This window comes from Arvicola amphibius, chromosome 8, assembly GCF_903992535.2.
Source record: "Arvicola amphibius chromosome 8, mArvAmp1.2, whole genome shotgun sequence".
NCBI lineage: Eukaryota > Metazoa > Chordata > Mammalia > Rodentia > Cricetidae > Arvicola > Arvicola amphibius.
In genome coordinates, this window is record NC_052054.1 from 77,210,015 (window position 1) to 77,234,896 (window position 24,882).

The 24,882-nt window shown below is 39.9% G+C and overlaps 1 protein-coding gene across 1 annotated transcript; it reads left to right on the forward strand.

Annotated features, from left to right (window-relative positions):
• Positions 1-1,936: 1,936 nt before the first annotated feature.
• On the forward strand, positions 1,937-24,565 carry LOC119821419 (zinc finger protein 780A-like). Its single transcript, XM_038340420.1, has 4 exons — positions 1,937-3,502; positions 4,453-4,579; positions 8,103-8,201; positions 20,210-24,565. The coding sequence occupies exons 1-4, from the start codon at positions 3,470-3,472 to the stop codon at positions 21,559-21,561; spliced, it is 1,611 nt and encodes a 536-aa protein (XP_038196348.1). The 5' UTR covers positions 1,937-3,469; the 3' UTR covers positions 21,562-24,565.
• The last annotated feature ends 317 nt before the right edge of the window (positions 24,566-24,882 follow it).

A 24,882-nucleotide genomic window follows, 5' to 3' on the forward strand; every position in this document is an offset into this window, starting at 1 on the left:
TCCCCAGATGGACTGCTCAAGCTGAGTGCTGGGAGTTCTCTGAACCATAGAGCGCTAGGCTTAAATTTTTGGTCACCGGGACTCTATTTCCCAGGGGCCAGTGCGCCGGAAGTAAAAGATTAACTTCCTCTGTCTTGTTAGAGCTTTCTGGTAGGTGGCAGAAATTCTCCACTGAGTAAGGCGGAGCCTGCGGTCTCGGTGTGGGTGTGGACGGTGGTGTGGGGTGGGTGAATGGTGATGTGTGTGTGTACGGACCGTGGTGTGCGTGTCTATATGCATGTGTGTGCGTGTTTACACACCTCGAGCTCTCCGATTGTCCGTGTCACTGTGCCAGTCGGTTCTGCTCCTGCTTTCCCTCACGGCCACAGCGGCTGAGGCAGAGGACCAGGCTGCGGTGATGAGCGGTCAGGGACGGAGTCTGACGGGGAGCTGCCCCTGAGGTCCAGACTGGAGCGCGGGGCGCACATTTGAGGCCGGAGACGCCTCCCAAGGCTTGGAGAAGAATGCGGGATTTATTGCCACACAACTAAGATTCAAGAATGAGTCTGCGCTTTCTCCTCTTTGAGAAACGAGGTTTTAGTTTTATAATATAGAATTGTCAGTAAATGAAGTAGAAATATGTAAATTGATGCCTCCACCATTGTGCCCCTTACATTGTCCCCTCCCTTTCCACTCAATAGTCACGTGATCGTTTCGGAGACCCTTGACATCTCTCTACAATCACTCCCGTTCCCCAAGATGTTGCAGATAGGAGGTCAGCTCCAGAGGTTAGCGTTAGGGCTTTCAAACCCAGATATAGTCACCCAATTACTGCTCCAATGGTATCACACGACCAGTGTCCTTTGATCTTTAAAGGCTTTCTTTTCAAATCAGGGACACAATGGAGGTAATAGGCGATTTCTGCTTAAATTGGCATCTTTGAAAGGATTTTTTTTAAAGTAGTAATTTTAGGGTGTCTGTGTATGAAAATGGGTAGCACTGGCCAGATCCAGATGTGCAGTGCTGGGGTTGAACGTGGGGATGCGGCTCTGCGGTATCTCAGAGTCTTGGTTCTGCCTTTCTCTGGGTCTCTAGGCTTGTCATGTGCCTCCGAATGACAGCTGTAAAGCCTGTTGGTGCAGTGCCAGCCGTATAGTAAGGACCTAATGTGTTTAGTTGTCGCTCTCTGTGGTCGTTTTGAGTTCATTCTCTTCAGTTTTCTGCAGTGCAAAGGTGTGTTAGAAATAATGGGGTTACTGACTGTATTTTTATGAAAATGACTAATAAAAGGTAAGCTTTATGTTGTACACTTCAAATGAGTACCTGAGAGGCAGAAGCAGGTGGATGTCTGTATTTCATGGTCATTTTAGCCATACAGTCAGTTCCAGCCTAGCTGGGCTACACAGTGAACCCTGTCTCAAAAACAATAACAAGGTAAAGAAAATGAACTAACGCAGAACAGTATTTTTTTTTAAGATGAAATTTCTCGTATTGTGTACAGCGTGGTCATTTGGAGTTTTCGTGTCCTTTGGGATGACTAAATCTGCCTGTCACGTTTTTGTAGCGGGCACACTCAACATCTGCTCTCTGAGTCATAGCCGCGGTGATGCGCGAGACATCTGGAACTTGTGTTGTGCCGCTGACATTGTGTATCCTTGGTCAGCATCTTCCCGACTCCCTTCCGGGTCTGCATCTCCCACTCTCAACCATGGTGTTGCACATCCAGCCTCAGCCGCTCAGGCCCCATGACCCACCATTGTACCTGTTCCTGTGAGATAACGGCTTCAGATTCTGCATGAGTGAGATGGTGCTGTATTTTGGTTTAAAGGTTAGTTATTATTCAGAATTCTGCGTGTAGGGTTATGTGCACATGAGCGCTGGTGCCCGCAGAGACCAGATGGTTAGGATCTACTGGAGCTGGAGTTACAGGCATTGGGAGCTGTCGGGGAACTGAACTCCTGGCCTCTGGAGAAGCCATCCCAGCTCTCAGCCGCTGAGCCTTCTCTCCAGCCCCAGCGTTTATCTTTTGTCTTTAGCTCATTTCTCTCATGTTCCTCCATGCTCTCCATATTGTAGTAAATGGTTGTACAGCATTCTGCTGTGCCCGTGAACCTCCTTCTAGATTTGTTTTCTCCATTTATTTAGTGTGTGGGTGGTTTCATATCACAACCAGGTAAAGAATGCTGGAATAAGTTTGGGAATGTAAAGTCTCTCGCAGATACTGAGTTTTCCTCTGTGTGTCTCTACTCAGTCATGGTAATGATGGATCATGTGACAGTCCTCTTTGTAATTGTTTGAGAACACGCCATATTGTTTCTAACAATGACTGTATTAATTTACATCTCTCCAGTAATGTGCTTTTTCCTCTATGTTCTCTACATTATGTTTGCTTTTTGTATAGTGGACATTGTTTTTAAAAAGATTTACTTACTCCATTTTTTTATACTTTTGTTTGTCTTAAATACACGTGTACTATATGCATGCCTGGTGCCCGAGGGAGCCAGAAGAGAGTGTCAGACCCCCTGAAATTGGAGTTAGGGATGCTTATGAGCCACCATGTCGGTACTGGAAATCAAGCCTGGGTCCTCTCCCTGATCATAAAGTACTCTAAAAACACTGGGCTCTCTCTCCTGCCCTCTGGTAACTGACACTCTTACCAGGCACGAGGAGGCCACTGGCTGTGATTTTAATGTCTGTCTCTCTGATGCTTATTTTTCATGTACCTCCAGTAGGCCGTTTTTATGTTCCCTGTGGGGAAATGTCCATTTATGTGTTTGCTTGTTTCTTAATTAGCATGTGTCCTTATCGCTGAATTGTCTGCATTCCTTCTGAGGTCACTGTGTCAGAGTTTAGATGTTAAATCCATATCAGGTATGTAATTTGCAAGTATTCTTTCCCATTCTCCAGATCGTCCCTCTACTCTGTGCATGGTTTCCACTGCTGTGGGAAGTTTTCAGTAGAATGTAAATCCCATTTGTCCATTTTGCTTTTGTTACTTGTGTTTTTACAGTAATACCTAATACATACGGTGTCATGGAGGCTTTCCTCTGTTTTTTTTTTTCCCTAGTAGTATCAGTTTTTGTCCTTAAATTTTAATCTGTTTTGAGTTGACTTTGCATGTTTTGTGACTGAAGGTCTAGTGTCAATCTACTGCATGTTAACATTGAATCCGACCAGCACCACGGATTGCAGAGGCTAGTGTGGAACCCATTGGACCAGGCTGGCCTGGAATTTGAGCAAGCCTCTTGCCTCTGCCTCCCCAGTGCTGGCAATGTATAGCCATGCTACCACATCCGGCAGTTCTTCCTGCACTTTATTTATGGTTATGGCCTGTGGGAGGCCATGAGCCGTGGGAGAGGAGTGTGAGTGGGGATGCTTGAGAATAAAAGTAGTCGATGAAATCATGGTGTCATAAGTGAGTCTGGGAACATCAAGTGACAATCCTATGAAAGGCTTTCTTTTTGTCCCCCAGGGAGGATCCTGAAGAAGAATGGCCAGCTCTGGTTCTCAGGACGTGGTCTGTGTAAGTTGTCATTCTCTCTGCACAGGCGGCTTCCAGGTTAGATGACTCTTTGCTGTCTTTCTCTTGTGAAGCTTCCCAAGGACCCGAAATCCTCCAGTCCCGTCTGCCCCATTACAGTGAGGGTTGGAAGGTCAGAGCACTTCCTGTCTGGCCTCTTTCCGGCTGCTTCTGCAGTTTTCTCTGAGTGCATTCCTGCACACCTGCTCTCTCCTGTCTGTGGTCAGGGAGGACTGTCGTTGCAGAGGGGCCACAGTCCCACAGGGAATCAGGGTCTTTGGGGGTTTCAGACACTGAGGTGATGGTCTCCTTTGAGTGCACTGGGGATCCTGATTGACATCTTTGGTGTTTTCAGGCTGATGACACAGGGTTTGAGAGTGAATGGCCTCAGTGCATGTGTGTGACAAGGTGACCTGCTTGAGGGACTTTAAGAGAGAGTTCAGGGATGAGAAGGAAGGTCATCCAGGCTGTGACTGGGAGGGGATTGAAGTCTCCAGTGTTCAGGAAGCCTGAGACATCTGCACTATCTTGGTAAAATGTTGTTTTTTGATTTTAAGGGAAAAAAACCCTTAAACCTAATATGCCAGTAATATGGACTCTTATGTAGTTTATGGACTCTGACATAATTTATAAAAATCATTCTTGTGACAAAAAGTCTTTTGCTATCACCTGATGCCACAATAAACCCAGGGACTCACACTGGGTCTAGGTGTCTTACACTGAGCCTGGGTGACAGTTCTCTTTTGTGCTGTAACTGGAAGGCTGGGGATGGAATGGAAGTGCACATTTACTGGATGTGTAGGGGCCACAGTCCTCCTTTCCTGGGGGAGCTCGTGCAGTCAGGTGCCTTGAGCATCTCCATGTGGCTCCTTCCCACCCTTGAGTCCTTTCCCTTCTCTTTTTCTATCTTGAACGCTTCCCTAATCTCACTCTACTTGTGTTTGTGGTTTCAGGGGTCAGTGATGTTTAGGGATGTGGCTGTTGTCTTCTCTCAGAAGGAGTGGGCCTGCCTGGATGCTGCGGAGAGGGTCTTATACAGGGACATTATGTTGGAGACCTACAGAAACCTCATCACAGTGGGTAAGGCCATCCGTCCCCATCAGTGGGGGTGTCCTCTACATTGTTGGCTTTCCTCCCTCTAAATGAGTAGACAAAGTATATTTCCTGTGGTAGCTGAAGATGTGCTTGATGGCCCCATGCCTGTCATTCCTTCACTCAGAAGGCTGAAGGAGGAAGATGGTTGTGAATTCAAGGTCACCCTCAAATATATCATGATTTCCGGGCTAGCCTAATCGACAGGGTGAGGCCCTATTTCAAACAAAACAAAGAAACAAAATTAAATAAAAAAGCAAATAAATAAAAAAATACAATTAGGAACTAGAGAGATAGCTTGACCATTAAGCAAACTCGTTGCTCTTGCAGAGGGCCTGAGTTTATTCCCACCAGGATAAGGTAGCTCTAAGTCAGCGTTAACTCCAGGTCAGGGTATCTGATGCCCTCTTCTGTCCTTCATGGGCACCATGCACTTATGTGGTGCTCATACATACACTCATATTTGCATAAAATAAAATAAATTTATTTCAATAGAATTTTAAAGAGGTGGCTGAGTTCCTCCTTTTTCTCAAAGGAATAATGTGGAATCTCTTTGGTTGAAAACAGGAGCTTCATGAGGTACCTGCTTTTTGTTCATACCTTGGAGATCCTCTCAATGAGCTCTGGCACAGAGAGGGACTCTGTCTCAAAAAACAAAGTGGGGAGTAATATAGATGATACATCACACTACTCTCTGGCCTACATACACACATACACGCGTGCATGCCTACACACACTTGTGTACACACCCTCATAAAAACATACACTGTATATGCATGCATATAGAGCTAAATATAAGAACCTTTATGGATTTACTTAATGATGAGTCCATAGAGTCCATTTAAAGCAGAAGTGGAGCCATTCTGTTTCCGTCAAGGAGTACTTCCTTTACTTGCTTTGCTGTAGAAGTTTCAGGCTATGAATTTGTCCTTTTCTTTAATCATATCTGTAAGAATGAGGTGTAAATCGAAAGAAGGCAACTTAAATCACAGTAATGCCAACACTTTTCATGGCTAGGGATGTAGCTGTTCCATCCCTAATATATGACAGAAATAAATAAATAAACAAAGATTAAAACGTTAGTGATCCTACATTAGTATAGGTCAGACAGTGTTCAAAATATTTAACTGTAATACTTAATATCATGATCAACCCTATTTAATAGATATTATCAACTCAATCTAAATTATTATCTGTTATTTTTAATTATTATTAATTTATTTCTTTGCAGCTATGTCTTATGTAGCCTAGGGGGCTTTGGACTCGCTATGAAACTAAACCTGGTCTTGATTGATATAGAAGTAATGGGGAAATGGGGAAATTATTAGGACAAAAAAGGGGTGATCATTGAATCTACTTTAGTCCAAAGAGCAACTGTTACTCTCAAAATACTTTACATCGGTATGGATTTTAGTTTATTGGTATAAATTTAAGATCAGTTTTGTTATACTGTATGTTTATTTCTACTCTTGTTTAAGGTATTGTGTTCATGCAGCCGATTTAAAAATGGAAAATGGAAAATTACAGATTAATAGTCATCTATAATAGTCAAACTTAAAGTCATATTAGTTAGGGTTTTTTTTAGGTATACAAAAATATATTTCAATTATGTATGCAATCCTTGAACACTTCAAAGACCTACAGAATATGGCATTTAAAATGTTTTAGGAACTTTTCTCGACAGTGAGACATGTATGCTCCTGGCAGCACCAATTACTTCAAAGAGTGTGATGGGCATTGAAGAAACTCATTATGAAATTTGCCTTCAATGTGGCAAGGCTAGCCTTTTGAGCAAGAAACTGCTTTTACCTGGACTGCTTAACAGTACTCTGCATAAACTGGACATACAAAACCCAAAGGAAAATGACAGCTAAACATTGCCAGAACAAGGCAGATGGTCCTTCAGGTTCCTGTTTAGAGAAGAAACTGCCAGACATTCTTCTGGACCCAGAGAAAAGTGACTGGCAAGCTTTGCCAATAGAGGTGGGAGTGTCCTTCAAATTTCCTGCTTCGTTGAAAATGTCTGCCAGATACTCTAGGCCTGTATGCTAAGGATGGACACCCCAATATTACGGGAGAAATTTCAGTGACTATTCAGGTAGCCAGATGTCTTTGTCATTTCTAGAGTTTTGGAAGTTGTTTGCAATTCACTCCTGTTTACTCAGGTAGTATTATATCCTTCTGGGGTCTTTGATGGAGTTGAAGAATAGATAATTATAATTATAGTTTTCCTTAGTTATAACAAAAGATAAATTAGATATGAAACTAGACTCATAAAGATAGACTAGATATTTTCTTTAATTTTGCCAAATGTAAATAGAGTAAACATCATAACTATAATTCTTGGTTGATAATTGTTCTGTTATATGTAATATTACTATGTTAAAGTTAAAATCTCCCTTTTCATTAGACAGAAAAGGGGAAATGCTGTGGGATGTCTTTACATGCTGAGAATATGTGTTGCTCTCATTGGTTAATAAATAAAGGTGTTTTGGCCTGTGGCAAGGCAGGATAGAGTGAGGCAGGAAATCCAAGCAGGAATACAGGGAGAAAGAATGACAGAGTCAAGGGAGATGCCAGTCAGCTCCTGAGGAAGCAATACATGTAAAAAAAAATAAGGTAACAAGCCATGAATCATGTGATAAAGCATAGATAAGAAATATGGGTTAATTTAAATGTAGGTGCTAGCTAGTAATAAGTCTGAGCTGTCTGCTAAACATTTATAAATAAGTGTCTGAGTGGTTATTTTAAAGTCAGCTGAGGGACCGGGCGGGACCAAAGGCTCTGTTTACACTTTAACTTCTCATCCTCCCAGATATTGTGATTACATATGTGTGCCACTATGCCAAGTTTTTAGATGGAAACATTGAGCATAGAATCTGGTGGGACTTGCCCAATAAATGGCATTATTATTGAGCTGTAGAGATGGGGTTTACATCTCTATCGACAGTGTAGCCTAAGGGTTCATGATACCTCCCACTAAATTATACTTTCCTCTTAAGTGGCAAGCCCTGATCTGCATTTATATAAACTTTTTTCTGAAACAGTCGGTTTCTCACTGAGGTTGCTTCTTTTTCTTATCTTAAGTCTTTTCTCAGCATTATTTGGATTCTTTACTCTTTTTTTTTTAATCTGTTTTTATAAGATGGGTTTTGCTATACAGCACAGACTGGCTTGGCTCATTCTTCTATCTGCTGAGCTTACAGAATGATCCACCATGTCAGCCTGTGTGTGTGTGTGTGTGTGTATATATATATATATATATATATATATATATATATATATACATATATTATAATAAATACACCTGCATTTTAAAAAATCTTTACAGGTAGCTTGTGTTGGTACACACCCATAATTCCAGCATTTGGGAGGTAAAGGCAGGCTGATTAAGGAAGTTCCAGGACAGCCTGGTCTACATATTGAGTTCCAGGACATCCTGGGATAATTAGAGGGACCAAGTCTTAAAGGAAAAGTCTCCACATGTGTCATTTTTTTTCTTTCTTTTAAGTGGGAAGTTCCATTTCCAAACCCGATCTGATCACCTTACTAGAGCAGGAGAGAGAGCCCTGGATGGCTGTGACGGGAGAAGCAGACAGGCCCAGCCCAGGTGAGTAAGGAAGGCAGGGCTGCAGCATTGCCATCTCAGCGTGTGGCCGGAGAGGTCCCCACGCCTGACCCGGGGTTGACACACTCCCTTCAGAGCCACAGGGCCTGTGGAAGAATGTGCCTGAGACCTGGGAAGGAAGTCAAGGTCATAGCAAAAGCTGCCACAAGGGCTGCTGGTTCATGAGTCACTAAGTTGTTCTCCCCTCTTCCCTCATACTGGACCAGTTACCTTCTTTCTATCATTTTAAATGTAGTGTGTGTGTGTGTGTGTGTGTGTGTGTGTGTGTGTGTGTCTACAGGTACCCAAAGAGGCCATAAGGGATTGTAAGATCCTGGGACTGGAGTTACAGGTCAATACTATAACTGCTATCAAACCAGGTCCTCCAGAAAGGCAGTCAGTGCTCTTAGCCACTGATCCAATGATAAGACAATTTGAACACAAGTAAATGCAGTAACATAGTGAGGAATACTAAATATGTTAACTGTAGGTCTTCATAGTCTCTCTAAACAAGGTATGATGGTCGTAGCCTGTGCTTTTTATTATTACACTGAAGATGTGGAAAAGGCAGATCCCTTGTCTTGCTAACATTTAGCCTAGTTTACTTGGCAAGTTCCAAGTAAAAGAGAGACCCTGACTCAAAAAGAGTAGAGGACAAGCCAGGGAAACAGCATGTGAGCACACACACAACACAGCCTTCTCCATAGCTTGGCATGGGGGCTGTGATGTCTCTTTTTGGTTGTCAACTAGACTACATCTGGAACTAACCAAAGTCTAAACATCTGGGCACACCTGTGAGAGATTTTTCTTAAGTCATTTGAAGTAGGAAGACCCACCTTTAATGCAGATCTTTTGAGGTGGTAAGACCCACCTTAAATCTGGGCCACGCCTTTTGGTGGCATACTGTTAAATGGATGTGGAGGAAGGAAATTCTTGTCTGCTTTCCCTCACTCTGCTGGCAAGTCCTTTCCTTCATTGGCACGAGAGCCTACTTCAGATCCCAGCATGTACTGCAGATCAGTGGAGACATGCATTGTGGAGTGAACAACTGCTGGATTCTTGGACTTTCTGCTATTAGACACCCATTGTTGGACTAGCTGGGTGACAGCCTGTCACCCACTCACATAAATTCTGTAAATGTAGAATGAAAAGTTCTTTCCCTCTAGAGAACCCTGATTAGTACAGGGCACATATCTGTAATACCAGGGTTTTGGAGGTGGAAGCAGGAAGATGAGAACTTTAAGATTGTCCTCTGTTACATACTGAGTTTGAGGGCAGCCTAGGTGACATGAGACCATCTCAAAACAGAGGGACTGGAGAGATGGTATAGTCATTTAGAGCACTTGCTGATGTTACAGAGTGTTGTGGGACAGCGGTCTGTATTTTGTCAATTATATTTTAAATAAACGCTGATTGGTCAGTAGCCAGGCAGGAAGTATAGGTGGATCAATGAGAACAGGAGAATTCTGGGAAGAGGAAAGCTTGGTCCACAGTCCTGGCCCAGCCACAGAAGAAGCAAGATGTGACTGCCTCGCTGAAAAAGGTACTGAGCTATGTGGCTAACACAGATAAGTATAATCGGCTAATATACATGATAAGAGTTAATAAGAAGCCTGAGCTAATGGGCCAATCAGTTTTATAACTAATGTTGAACTCTGTGTGATTTCTTTGGGACTTAACAACTGCGGGAACCGGGCAGGACAGAAACCACAGACAACAACAGAGGACCCAGGTTTCTTTTCTAATACCCACATGGTTTCTCTAACCCATGTGGAGGCTTTCAACTACCTATAGGTCCATTCCAAAGGATCTGAGGTTTTCTTTTGGCTTCCTTGGGGACCAGGCAAGCAAATGATATACATACATACGTGGAGACACTCACATAAACACATAAAATGAAAATAAGTGAATCATTAAAAACAAAAATAATAAACCCAACCAAATTACAGAAGCAATTACCTCCCATTAGAACAGCTTAAAAATATTACCTAAGTATATTAATTGATAATATTTGTCTTTATGTGCTGTATTTATGTCTACAACTACATGTTTAAAACTTTTTGTTGGACTGTTTGAATGTAAGTCACTAATATTCTAAGAATTTCTTGTATCCGCTGGCAGGATATTATCCGCTAACAACCTTCCATCAGTCCTCGGTATTGTAAACAACCTGTTACTATCATCCTAAGAAAATTATTATCTCAGGAGGACTACTGGAAGTACAGTTTTCTTTATGGTTTTTCCCATTTTGATTATTGAGATTTTTGTTGATTTTAGTTTTCTGGAAATTTCTGTGTCAAACTTCTTGAGTTTATTTATTATTTGGTTTCCTTAGTCTTATTTTTGTCCTCTTTTATTGAGAGTAATTTTTCCTATATGGTATATCCTTATTATTGCTTCCCTTCCCTCTGTTCCTCCCTGTTTCTCCTCCCTTCATCCCCTTCCTTCTGGATCTACTCCCTTACTCTTTGTCCTTAGAGAACAAACATGCTCCTAAGGGACAATATAATACAGTACAATACGTTAAAACAAAAACTGACATATTGGACTTTAACAACAACAACAAAACCAGAGTAAAAGAGCCCAAGAGAAGGCACAAGAAATAGAGACCCCATTGTTTACACACTCATGAATCCCATGTGCACACTAAATGGGAGCCCACATTCATTTTATGCACAGGACCTGGTGCAGGTTGGGTGGTGCAGGCCTTGTGCATGCTGCCTCTGTGAGATCAAAAGAACATTGATCATTTTGACACAGAGGGTCTTATTTTCTTGGTGTCTTCCATCTCACTGATTTTACATTGTTTCTTTCCACCTCCTTTTTCACAGGGTTCTTTGAATGTGAAGGGAGAGATTTGATAGAAACATCCCTTTTAGGGCTGAGTATCCCAAGGTCTCTCATTCTCTACATAGTATTTGGCTGTGGATCTCTGTTTTTGTTCTTAGTTGCTGCAGAAGGAAGTTCCTCTTATGATGCCCGAGCAAGGCACTGATCTATAAGTGTAGCAGAATGCCATTAGGAGGTATTTTATTGCTTTGTGCTTTTTTTTTTTTTAAGAACAATAGTATTTGATTTTACTCTAGATCCCTTGGCTGTTTAATCTCAGGTCTTGGTCAGTCATCCAGTGTTGGGAATGGGTTCTATCTTATGGAATGACCCTTAAGTCAAATCATATATTGGTTGGTTACTCCCACAAGCTTTGTGTCACCATGGCCCTAGCACATGTTTCAGGCAGGACATTATTGTCATTCCAGGAGCTTGTGTCTAACTTGATTTTGTTTCTCTCACTTTTTTTTTTGAGACAGGATTTTTTTTTGTGTGTGTAACCCTGGCTGTCCTGGAACTCACTTTGTAGACCAGACTGGCCTCAAACTTAGAGATCCACCTGCCTCTGCCTCCAACTTCTGGGACTAAAGGTATGCACTGCCATGCCCTGCTGTTCCTAGTTTATTAATGTTATGGTTTTGGTCCCTGTCCCTTTAAGAGACAAGCCACGCCCACTCCCTCCCCCATCCGCTGAGGCAGGCTGATCTTCAGCTTCCGGCCTGAGCTCACTCTCTTTTCCATTATCCTCTCAGAGAGGCAGCTTCGCTTCTGCCTCTCTCCCCACTTCTCTGCTTCCCCCATCCCTCTTCCTCTCTCTCTCTGTCTCTGTCTCTCTCTCTCTCTCTCTCTCTCTCTCTCTCTCTCTCCTCTCCTTTAATAAAGATTTATGCCTATTTCTGGGTCTGTGCCGTTAACCTGCCACCGCACCGTCTGTTCACCCGCCGCCCTGGTCACATGTCCAAGCAGAACATCTTCCTATTCTGTAGCAAGTCTTTCTCTGTCCCGTGCCAGCTCCCAAATAACTACATGGAGACTTATTATTTATGAAAGCTTGGCTGATAGCTTAGGCTTATTTCTAGCTAGCTGTTATAACTGATATTAACCTGTTTCTATTAATTTACTTTCTGCCTCATGTCTTTATCACCTCATCTCTTTAGTGCCCATCTTGCTTGCTCTGCATCTCCTTACTTCTCTTGGCATCTCCATTTTCTTCCCAGTGTCCTCTCCTAAAAATCTCTCCTAGCTTTTTATTTTACCTTCATGTATATCTGTCTATATGTAGATAAAATAAAAAGCTGACAGTTTAGCTTTTTATTAAACCCATCTGAGTGACAAATATTCAGTGTACAAAAAGATTATTTAACAACATTTCCCCCTTTTTGTCTAAAAAGTTAAGGTTTTAACTCTATCATAGTATAGTAAAATGATATACAATAAGAACAAGTATCAGGTTTTGTCTAAATAGATTGGAACAACATGAATTGGAACAACAAAATGAAAGTATATATAACAAGAATAATTATCAAGTAAGAATTACATTCATAGTGTCCATTGTAGTCAACAAATTCAGAGAAAATATTTTATTCACTATTCTTCTTTGATGGATCCAGAATTTTGTACTAATTTACTTTCTGTCATGAATCACGAAAACTTTAACTATAGCTGTCTAGTCTTCAACACCATTAAAGACCTGGGAAGGATATATTACCTGAGTAAACAGGAGTGTAGAACAAGCAACTTCCAAAACAATAAGAAATGACAGAAACAGCTGGCTGTCTAGACTTTCACCCCAGGTTCCTCTATACATTGGGCCTAAAATATCTGATAGACTTTTCTGTGAAGCAAGAATTTTGAAAGACTCTCCTACTCTATCTTGGCAAAGTTTGGCAGTTGCTCTTTTGTTTCTTGCTTGTTCAATTTGAATAGGATGTTGTCAGCAGTTGTCAGTTGAGCAGTTTCTTGCTCAAATATCTAGCTTTTGATACAAAGAAAGCAAGCTCCATTTGGAGGTTCTTCTTTGCCCATAATCCTTTCATGAAGTAGATTGGTACTGCAAGGGACAAACATTTCTCACTGTCAAGAAATGTCACATGTTATTAAAACATTTTAACTGCCATATTCTGTAGATCTTTGAAATATTTTAAAATCACCTATCTAAACTATATCTCTGTATGATGTTGAAAGCATACCTAACATGACTAAAAATTTAATAATTATAGTTGACTATTAACTTGTGTTTATTACCCTAAGTAGCTTTCAAGGACTAAAACTTTACATTTTTAATTGAGCTACACAGGTATAATACCTTAAATAAGAATAGAAGCATATATAAAGCATAGCAAAAATAGCCTTAAATTTTTATCAAATATACAAAATATCTTAAGCAAGAGTAGAAACATATACAGTATAACAAAAGTAATCTTAAATTTGTGTCAGTATACAGAAATCCATACCAAAGTAAAATGTTAGAGACTAATAGTTGCTTTAGTTTAAAGTAGATCCAATCATGTTATTTTCTCTTGTAATTTTTAAATTATTGTTATTGTTTTTATTGAGCTCTACATTTTTTCTACTCCCTTCCCTGCCTCTCCTCTCCCCTTCAACCCTCTCCCAAGGTCCCCATGCTCCCAATTTACTCAGGAGACCTTGTCTTTTTCTATTTCCCATGTAGATTATATCTATGTATGTCTCTCTTAGGGTCCTCATTGTTGACTAGGTTCTCTGGGATTGTGATTTATGGGCTGGTTTTCTTTGCTTTATGTTTAAAAATCACTTATGAGTGAGTACATGTGATAACTGTCTTTCTGTATATGGGTTACCTCACTCAAAATAATGTTTTCTACTCAATCCATTTGTCTGCAAATTTCAAGATGTCGTTATTTTTTCTGCTGCGTAGTACTCCATTGTGTAAATGTACCACATTTTCCTTATCCATTCTTGGGTCGAGGGGCATTTACAGTGTTTCCAGTTTCTGGCTATGACAAATAATGGTGCTATGAACATAGTTGAGCACATGTCTTTGTGGCACGATTCAGCATCCTTTGAATATATACCCAAAAGTGGTATTACTGGGTCTTGAGGAAGGTTGTTTCCTAATTTTCTGAGAAATCACCACACTGACATCCAAAGGGGCTATACCAGCTTGAATTTTCTCTTGTAATTTTTGTATCCCTCCTTTTCTTTTCAGAATAATTCCCTGAATCTAATTTTCTTTGTTCAACCTTTTTCCCTGACCATTACCAATAACAGCTTGTAACCAACCCCCCCCAACAATGACAAGTATTCATAGCCCACCGATTGGCCAAAACCCATCCATTGTACTTCTGCATTCTCTAGGCTGCTTCTTGTTGTCTGATGGTGTTGGTATCTTTGGGGGACTCTGAGAAAATTAGGATGATGGTCAAGTTCTGGCTTGATAGTCTGTGAGGCTTGACCATCTCAGCCAGCAGCCTTGAACCATTAACACAAGTATGGATTGTGTGTTGTACACAAACCAGCCAAAGATGATTTTTGTTTTTTGAGTAAGTGAATATATGTAAAAATAGAATAAATATATGTCACCTGTCTTGTAGTTTTTCTAGTGTTTTTTTTATGTCTGTAGCCAGAATTTTCAGGGAGTCTTCCCTGACCAAATCTGATCTTTATCAAGAAGGAATCCACAGCCTTTCATTTTCTATGGAAACAAAGGCATAACCTCTTCCCCAATGTAACATATTTTTTACTTCCATTTTGAAGCAAAGACATTTAAAAAATATATAGATTGGTTTAATTTAGTAGTTTTTATAATTCAGTGCCTCTGAGCAGGTATCATTTTCTCATCAGTAATCAAACAATTTAAAATCAATATAACACCATATATGATCCAGACCCTTTGTGTATTTCCCATCTCTACATGGCTTATTCTTTTTATATTATTTTATTTTCGCCTTTAAACTTTATTTTATTTATAAGCAACTTTTTCTATGACTGTCCATACCCTTTTTCTTTTTATGTTATGCAAATTTTTTTAAACACACACTATAACCTGTTTAGAGTTTTTCCTGTTTGGACTATCTTTACTGAGCCCCTCTAGCATTCTCTGATTGCATGCTATGCAGCACATGGCACTGGTGGCTGACTCCAGCCTCCAGGCAGTGATTGGTAGCTATGTTTCTGTACATCACTGAGAATTAGCCTACCTGAGAGACTATAGGACTGGGAAGCTACATCTGGCTTTGTCCAGCCTTTTTTCTTTTTGCTTTCTCAGGGCCTATGTTTATATGTTTGACATAATTTGTAGTGAGTTTTCCTCTTTCCCACTTGACAGCTCCCAAATAACCACACAGAGACTTCTTATTAATTTTGAAAGCTCAACCAGTAGCTTGTGCTTGTTTCTAACCAGCTCTTACAACTTAAATGAGCCTATTTCTCTGAATTTACTTTCAGTCTCATGACTTTATTACCTCATCTCTGTAGTGCCCATCCTGCTTGCTCTGCATTCCCTCATGTTTCTTGGTGTCTCCTCATCATCCTCTCTACCCTGCCTAGCTATTGCATGTTCAGCTTTCACAAAGAGATTATTTGACAATACTGAACTGAAGACACGAGAAAAGAGGGTGAAGGCTCTATGTAGGCACCAGTTCAACTTCTCTATGTACAGTGAATTGAGTAAGTGTTGTCTTTAGCAGTGGGCCTTGCTGTCTTTTTGTGGAGAACAACCTACAGTCTTGGCAGTGGCATGGGTTATTTGAAGGTTTCCATGGTGCACCTTTGGCCAACAACTTGATTAAATGTAATCAAACAGTGGTGCTGGAAGCTCATTTGGTGTTGAGATGTGCGGGTGGGTCTCTCTCTCTCCCTCCATTCTTTGGAATTTCAGTTATATCACCTTCATATATGTATATATTTAAGGAAAAAGATTCTGTTGTATTAAGTTTCCATGCTACCTCCTCAAATGGCTCTTGATTTTAGCTGACTTTCCCTGTATTTTCTCCCTTCTCCTGTATTCTTCACTTGATCTTTCCATTGCAGGCCACCTTCTATTCATCTGTGATTATCTATTCTGTTTCCTTTTTGTAATGAGATCTATATGTTCACTCAGTATTTTACTCTATACCTAACACCTGTAGTTCTGTAACTTGTAGCTTGGGTATCATTGATTTAACTGCTAATATCTACATATAAGTGAATACATACCATATTTGTCTTTCTGGGTCTGGGATACCTCACTCAGGATTATATTTTTTATAGTTCAATCATTTTATCTGCAAGTTTCATGATTTAATTTTTTATGAGCTGAGTAATACTCCGTTGTATAAATGTTCTACATTTTTATTATTCATTCTTCTATTGATGGATATCTAGGTTGTTTCCAATTTTTGGCTATTATGAATAGAGCCAACAATGAACATGGTTGATCTAGTGCCTCTGGTGGGATGACCTGTTTTTTGGGTATATGCTTAAGAGTGGTATAGCTGGATCTTGAGGTAGATTGATTCTCATCTTCCTGAGAAACCAGCACATGGATTTCCATAGTAGCTATACAAGCTTGGTCTCCAGAACAAGTTCCAGGACAGCCAGAGCTATCACGAAATCCTGTCCATTGAGATTTATGTTGAGGTGCCAACCCCCCTTAAACCTCTTAGGATTCAGAAGGACCACTATAGAAGGTTGTTGTCTGAGGTTTCTGTCCTGCTCAGTTCCTGCAGTTGTTAAGTCCTAAAGAAATCACACAGAGGTCTATATTAGTTATAAATGACTGGCCTAGTAGCTCAGACTTCTTTCAACTATTTCTTATAACTTATATTATCCCATTATTCATGTCTACATTGGCTACATGGCTCAGTACCTTATTCAGCAAGGCAGTCACATCTTGCTTCTGTGGCTGGGTCACAATGACAGAATGAGCTTTTCTCTTCCCAGAATTCTCCTGTTCTCTTTGCCCAGCCTCTGCTTCCTGCCTGGTTGTCCCGCCTATACTTTCTGCCTGGCTATTGGCCAATCAGCATTTTATTAAAATACAATTGACAGGGTATGAACCGGTCCCACAGCATTCCCACCTTTTTTTAAAAAAACAACTCTGAATCTAATATCCTTTGTTTAGCTTTTCTCTTGACCATTATCCATAACAACTTGTAACCAACTTTCTAAACAAAGGAAAATATCCATAGTCCATTTTTTTTGGAATGTGGGCATAGTTTTCCAGGCTAGTTCCTGCTGGTTGGGGGTGCTGATAATTTTATGAGGACCTAAAGAAAATTTAGAATTATGGTCAAGTCATGACTGGAGTATCCTGTGGGTCTTGATCATCTCAGGCAGCAGTCTTGAATCTGTTCTGGATGTAGAACTCAGACATCTGGGCCATCTGTTCCTACCAGAGATTTCTCAGGTGGTCTTCCTTGATCAAACCTGATTTTTCTTAATTTAGGATGAATCCATAGCTTCTGCATGAGATTCTATGAATCATTTCCTGTGGAAACAAAAGCAAAACTTCCTCTCCAAAGTAACATACCTTTTGACTTCAATTGTGAAGTCAGGGTATTTTCAAAATACCTTTCTTGGATTAGTTCAGCAGCATTTATAAACAAATATCTTTTAGCAGCTGTTGCTCCTTCCTCAGCATTCAAACAATTCAAAGAGAGCATAATAGTATACAGCATCAAGATTTTCTGTGTAGTTCCCATCTTTGTGCGGCTTTATTTTAAACCTTTATTTCTTTTACTTTTACTTTTTGAGATAGGCTCTCTGTATATCTTAGTCCTGGAATAACTCTGTAGACCAGGCTTGATGTAGGTGTGTCTTCTATCTATCTGTTGATTTCATTTGTTAATAAAGAAACTGCCTTGGCCAGCCCTTAGTAGACAGAACAGGAAGAAGGAAGTGAGGTAGATGGCTCAGACAATTGCCCTGCCTCTGCAACCAGATGCGATGAAGCTCCAGCCCAAGATGGACATATGCTAGAAACTAAACAGTAAGGCACCACTTCGTGGTGCTACACAGATTATTAGATATGGGTTAATCAAGATGCGAGTAAGAGGCTGAAAATAATGGGCCAGGCAGTATTTAAATGAATACAGTTTGTGTGTTGTTATTTCGGGTAAAGCTAGCTGGGCGGTCAGGAGTCCGGGCGGTGGGAAGCACCCCTTGGCCATCACTACACAGGCTGTCCTTGAATTTAGAGATCCTCCTGTCTCTGCCTCCAAGGCATTGGGATTAAAGGTGTGTGCTACCACACCTTCAAGTCAGAGGTCAATATACCTCTACCTTCCAAGTGTTGGGATTAAAGGTATGTACTACCACACCCAACTACTTCCTTTTTTCTTTTTTACTTTTAAGAACTTTAACCTTTAGCCTGCATATATTTTTAACAAAATGTAAAGCATTTAGATGTTTTCTTCAACTTTGAATCTTTTACTGTATATCTCTCTTTTTGTGACCACATGAGTCTTTAATTTACCAAACAGTATGGGTAGGACTAAAGCTGTGACTTTGACAGCTGGATCCAGCCCATTCCTTAGCTTTCCAGCCTCATGGCAGAGGTACTGGCTGTAACCATGTTTATCGCCACAACTCTGTGGCGGTTCAAGGTCCCTGCCAGCAAGCAAGCTGCAACAGTGTTAAACAACACTCAAAAGCTCCATAGTCAGGACCGCCTGCTTGAAAGAGTCAGAGTTTGCTCTGGCAGGACGGCCCAGAAGACAGCATTTTAAAATGGTACAGTTTTTTTTCCTGCTATGGCTGAAAACTGAAAAGCATGTGTTCAGCTTTTCATCAACACCACTTAAGTGTTTGGTGGTAGGACCTCTTAAAGAGCTGCAGAGTTTTGCAGCTAAAGCTGAGTCAGGAAGCCTCTCTTAGATGAGAGTGCTTGCTTGTCTCTAGCAAGCAGAGCAGACCCGAGAAACTGCTGCTACCACGAAGCCATGCTTTACTCTATTCTTGCCCAAGCTTTCTCAAGCTTTCTGTGGATTCAGTTATCCACATGGGCACCATTCTGTAGAGTGGAGCTCGGGCAGGCTTGCTTTTCATCCTGCCCAGCTCCCGCACGGCTAGCTTTACACCTGAAATAACAACACACAAATTGTATTCTTTTAAACACTGCTTGACCCATTAGCTCTAGCCTCTTGATTAACCCATATTTAGTAATCTGTGTAACACCACGAGTAGTGTCTTACCGGGAAAGATTCAGCATGTCTGACCTGGCGGCTAGCTCCATCATGTCTGTGTCAGAGAGGAGAGGCAGGGCATCTGCCTGAGCCATCTGCCTTACTTCCTTCTTCCCAGCATTCTGTTCTGTCTACTCCACCCACCTACAGGCTGGCCTATCAAATGGGCCAAGGCAGTTTCTTTATTAACCAATGAAATCAACTCAAACAGAAGACCCTCCCACATCAATATATACTATATATAGTAATAGTAATAAACTGTAGTTTATTACTATATATGACTATATATACTATATTACTACATAGTAATAAAAAGATCATCTCATCCCTTTAAGCAGGTTTTACAGAAGCAAAGACAAGTGTAATAGCTCACATACCATTATCCTGTTATCTTATTCCTATCTTACCTGCAGGCCACTAGGACCCCAGGTATTCCAGGGTCAATGGCCCTTAAGGGATGTCTGTCTCCATATTGAGTTTCTCTAGCCATCACAGGGGACCTGTGTAAATTATTACTCACATCTGAACAGGGTAGAGCAGTTCATTTTCCAACAGACAATAACACATGGTCATTAGGTTAGCACAGGCTGGTACATCTCCATAGGTTCAAAAACCTGTACACAAGTGTGTGAATTTCCAGTACTATATGAAGAACCACATAAAATTATATCACTATAGTAGTTATAATCTCTTTAAGCAAACATGCCTTCCCATTTCCAACCTATTCTACTATAAAGAGTATTGTCTTACGTGAATTTTCATTATTGTTGCTCTCCCTGCGTCTGTTCAGCTTAACAGAAAATATTTTAGAGTCTGGCCATTCATTTAATGGATTGTGTGTGTTTGTGTGTGTGTGCGTGTGTGTGCATGCATGCATACGCGCATACATATGCATGTACGTGTGCATGTATGTATTACAGAAAAATATTCTTTCTCTTTTTCTTTCCGATTTAGATTCAAGTTATGAAGCTGAAAAACATGTTCGTGTGCATGTATGTATTACAGGAAAATAAAGTATTCTTTCTCTTTTTCTTTCAGATTTAGAGTCAAATTATGAAGCTGAAAATATATGTCCAGAAAATCATATAAATTTACCCAAACAGAGAACAAAGCAATTAAGCAAATCTTTTGACATCCAGGGCTCCAGTTTTAGTAATGATCCCAACTGTAGTACATTCAAGGGACTACAGAGTTATCAAGAAGGAGATGCTGAGCAAAAGATTAGTAACAAGGAAAAACTGCCTAATTACATCTGTCAGACTCTTACTCACAACAGAGAAAAAGTCTATGAATGTAAAGAGTGTGGGAAGTACTTTGGTTGTAGTTCAACTCTTGTTCAACATCAGACTATTCACACTGGAGAGAAACCCTATGAATGTAAGGAATGTGGGAAAGCCTTCACTGTTCTGGCACAGCTCACTCAGCACCAGAACATTCATACTGGAGAAAAATCACTTGAATGTCAGCAGTGTGGGAAGGTATTTATTAGTGGTTATTATCTTGATCGACACCAGAGTATTCATACTGGTGAGAAACCCTTTGAGTGTAAAGTCTGTGGGAAGGCTTTTAGGCTTCAGGTATACCTCTCTGAGCATCAGAAAACTCACACTGATGAGAAACCTTTCAAGTGCAAGCTGTGTGGCTCAGCCTTCAGACGTAAGAACCAACTTAGTGAGCATCAGAAAATACATACTAATGAGAGACCCTATCAGTGCAAGGAATGTGGGAAACACTTCCGTCGACGTTCAAATTTTACTGAGCATCAGAGTATTCACACTGGAAAGAAACCATTTGAGTGTAAGGAATGTGGGAAAGTCTTTAGACTTAATATACATCTCATTCGACATCAGAGTTTTCATAGTGGTGAAAGATCTTTTGAGTGTAAAGAATGTGGAAAGGCTTTTCATTTTTCCAGCCAGCTTAATTGCCACAAAACCATTCATACAGTTCAAACACCCTTTGAATGTGAGAAATGTGGGAAGTCCTTCAAGCATGTATCCAGTCTTGTTGAACATAGGATTATTCATGCTGGTGTGAAGCCGTATGAATGTAAAGAGTGTGGGAAAACCTTTAATCGTCGCTCAAACCTCATGCAACATCAGAAAATTCACTCTGGTGAGAGACCCTTTCAGTGTAAGGAATGTGGAAAAGCCTTTACTGTTCTGGCACAGCTCACAAGGCACCAAAGTATTCATTCTGGAGAGAAATCATTTGCATGTGAACAGTGTGGATCAGCTTTCAGACTTCAGTACCAACTTACGCAACATCAGAGAATTCATAGTGATGTGAAACCTTTTCAGTGTAAGGTATGTGGAAAGGGCTTTGTTCGTGGTACAGCTCTTAGAATTCATGAGCGAATCCACACTGGTGAGAAGCCCTTACAATGTTAGGAAGCTGGGGAGCCTTTCAGTATCATTACCAATTTCTTGGACATTTTAGAATTCATACTGGCAAGAATCCTTGTGAATGTACACAATGTGGGGGAATACTTTTCTCATGGTGAAGACCTTAAAGCACATCTAAGAATTCACACTGGTGAGAAACTTTACCAATATTAAAGTGGGAAGCCCTTTAGTGAAAATCAAGCTTTGTTTGACATGCTAAAATTCATATTAGTAAGAAGCCTTATGATTTAAGGAATGTGAAGGCCTTCAGTAATTCTAAGATAGCTGTATTTTAGAGAGATCATTATGATGAAAACCTCATGAATGTAAGAAATTTGGGAATTTATAGTGGCGAGAAACCCTATAAATATAACATATGATGGGAATATTTAGATTTAGTTCAGCTTTTACTACACAGTGGAGAATTCATACTGGCACAAAACTCTTATGACTGTGGAAAGACCTCAACTCATGCGCAGGCCTTCTTCAACATAAGAGAACCCATGCTGATGTGAGCCCTTTGAATGCAAGGAATGTGGGAACATTTATAGAATCAGCTCAGCTTTTAAACCTCATCAGAGAGTCCCTATAGGTCTGAAACTCTGTGAATATAAAGAATATGGGGAAAACTTTATTGTAAATAATGAGCTTACGCAATATCAGAAAATCCATCATATGGAGTCTCATGTATCTAAGGAAGGTTGACAAGCCTTTAAATGGAAATTTTACTAAACATTAGAGAACTCATATTGGCAACACTGTGACTGAGAAGAATGTGGGAAGAATTTTAATCTGCCCTAAGCTTTGGTTAACATCGGAGTATTCATCTGTTCTTGATGAGGAGAAACCCTTAGAGAATGAGAACATGGACTCTCTGTTCTTCAGAGATGATAACTCTTGAGAATGTCTATGTTAGCCATCATGTTCTTGATTTACTCTTGTCTCATTTTATAAACTTAATTCACCAAACATTACTCAGCCAATTTAGGAAAAATAGTTATAACTAGGGTTATTTAAGGCACCTTCATTGTCACCATTTATATCCCATTGCTCCTGTGATAGTAGGCCCAGTGTTTACTTTGTTTCTGCTTAATTTGTTAATGTTGAGCACAGTTCTAGCCAAAGTTGTGGAATCAGGGTTATAAAAGATATAAAATCCTTGAAAGAGTATTTGTTTCATGCTCATATTCTGTAAAATAGCTTTTACAGTGTTTTTGTTGGAATTACTGTAACTGATATTACAAGGTAATTGTAATTCTGTTTAGTAAAGCCTCATGCATTCATCCACTATTAAATTTTAAATAACTTCATTCTGTATAAAATCTCATGGATGAAAAGGTACATGAAGGGATTTTCATTGAGAATTCATTCCTTAAGTATTTGTGTATAGATATTAAAAATACAGCTGTTGATGGGGAAGTATGATTTTAAAGGAGTTAAAAATTCAAAGGCTAAAACCCTACATTTATGTTCCATGTCCAGACATTAAGTTAAACTATATATTTGTGACAGGGCAGGGCAGTGTATAGGTTCCTCCATCTCATATTCTTGCTGAAAATTTGACTTCTGATGGAGAATTTTGTGAAAAACTAACCATCTCTATTCTAGGAACTGTAGGTCCAGATTCCCCATCTAATTTATCTTGGCTGCTGTTAAACCACCTTGCATGTGTAAACCTCCTCCTCCAACTAACTGCTTCTGTTGGCTTCTGTTAAAATGCCCGTTTTAGCAAAAGCTTCTCCTTGAGCTGCTGAGCAATATAAAAGAATGTGGCTTTTACTTTTAACAGCCCCTTGCTTTAAATGCTTTGGACTACACTTGGTTCCCAAATACCTGGGTGTAGTCCCAGCTAACTGCTATAAAGACTTTCAGTTGCCTATAAAACTCTGTCTGAGTGGTCTTTTCTGTTGGACTCCCCATAAAACATTAACAAAAATAGCAAAATTGAAACCTTTTACAAAAATACATGTGTGAAATTTTTCATTCATACGAAAAAGTTGGAAGAATCAAAAACACACTTCTGTGTTTTTACCTAGATTCAAAAATTGTTAATGTCCTTCATTGATCATATTTTTTTGTATATTGGGTATTTGGGGCTGTAGTATTAAGATCACATTTTAAGCTTGGGTGTTGTAGTGCATGCCTGAAACTCAGTACTTGGAAAGCTGAGGCAGGAAGATAAAGAGTTGGAGGTAAACCTAGCTACATAGTGACTTCAAATCCAACTTTGGCTGTATAAAGACCTTTTTTTTTTTTTCAAAAAAAAATTTGTAGACTGACGTTTATTCCTCCACTGTTGGTGGAAGTACAAACTGGCACAGCTACTTTCTATCCTAGTATGGCAATTTTTCCCTGAAAATTAGGCAACAATATACCTTAAAACTCAGCAATACCAGTTTTGGGCCTATACAAAGAAGATGCTCATCTATACCACAAGGACATGTGCTCAACTATGTTCACAGCAGAATTACTTTGTCATAGACAGAACCTGAAAACAACCCAAAATATACCTCTTCTACACATATGATAAATGAGAGCAATCATCCTTTACAATAGCAATAAATACCATAAAATAGCTTGGAATAACTTTAACTACACAAGTGGGAAAACCTTTATGACAAGAACTTTAAATCTTTGAAGAAAATGAAGACATCAGAAAATGGAAAGATCTCCTATTTTATTGTGAAGGTAGAAACAACATAGCAAAAATGACACATCTTAACTGAAATCAGTCTGCAGATTTAATATAAATGCCCATTAAAATTATAGCAAAATTCTTCACAGACTTCGAAAGAACAATTCTCAACTTTAAAGAGAAAACATAAACTCAAGTTAGCCTAAACAATCCTAAAATCCTGTATAATCAAGGAACTTTTGAATGCAATACAATCTCTGACTTTAAACTTTACTGCAGAGGCACAGTATTGAAAACAGATTTGAGAATCAAAGGAACTGATATTAATCCACCTTGAATACAAATTTACATGTCTACAAATAGCAGATTTTTGACAAAAAATTGTGAAATGGAAAAGAAGCATATTTAACCTGCTTATTTATTTTTAATTGTCCTGAAGCTGCAGTTTTCTGAGGCTACCTTTTTGTAAACTAGCCTGTCCAGCTCCTAGCTGAAGCTGGGCCACACGACATGGGGTGGGACATGCTGCACCAATTTTCAACTATCTTTTTTTTTATTTTACCTTGTAATCATAAAATTAGAATTTTTGAATCATTTCTTCTATTTTATTGGCCGGCTCTGGGCTGCTGACTCTATGGGGTTAAGTTTACTCTTCAAACTTACTCTGTCTCCTGCTTGCCTTTTACCCACAG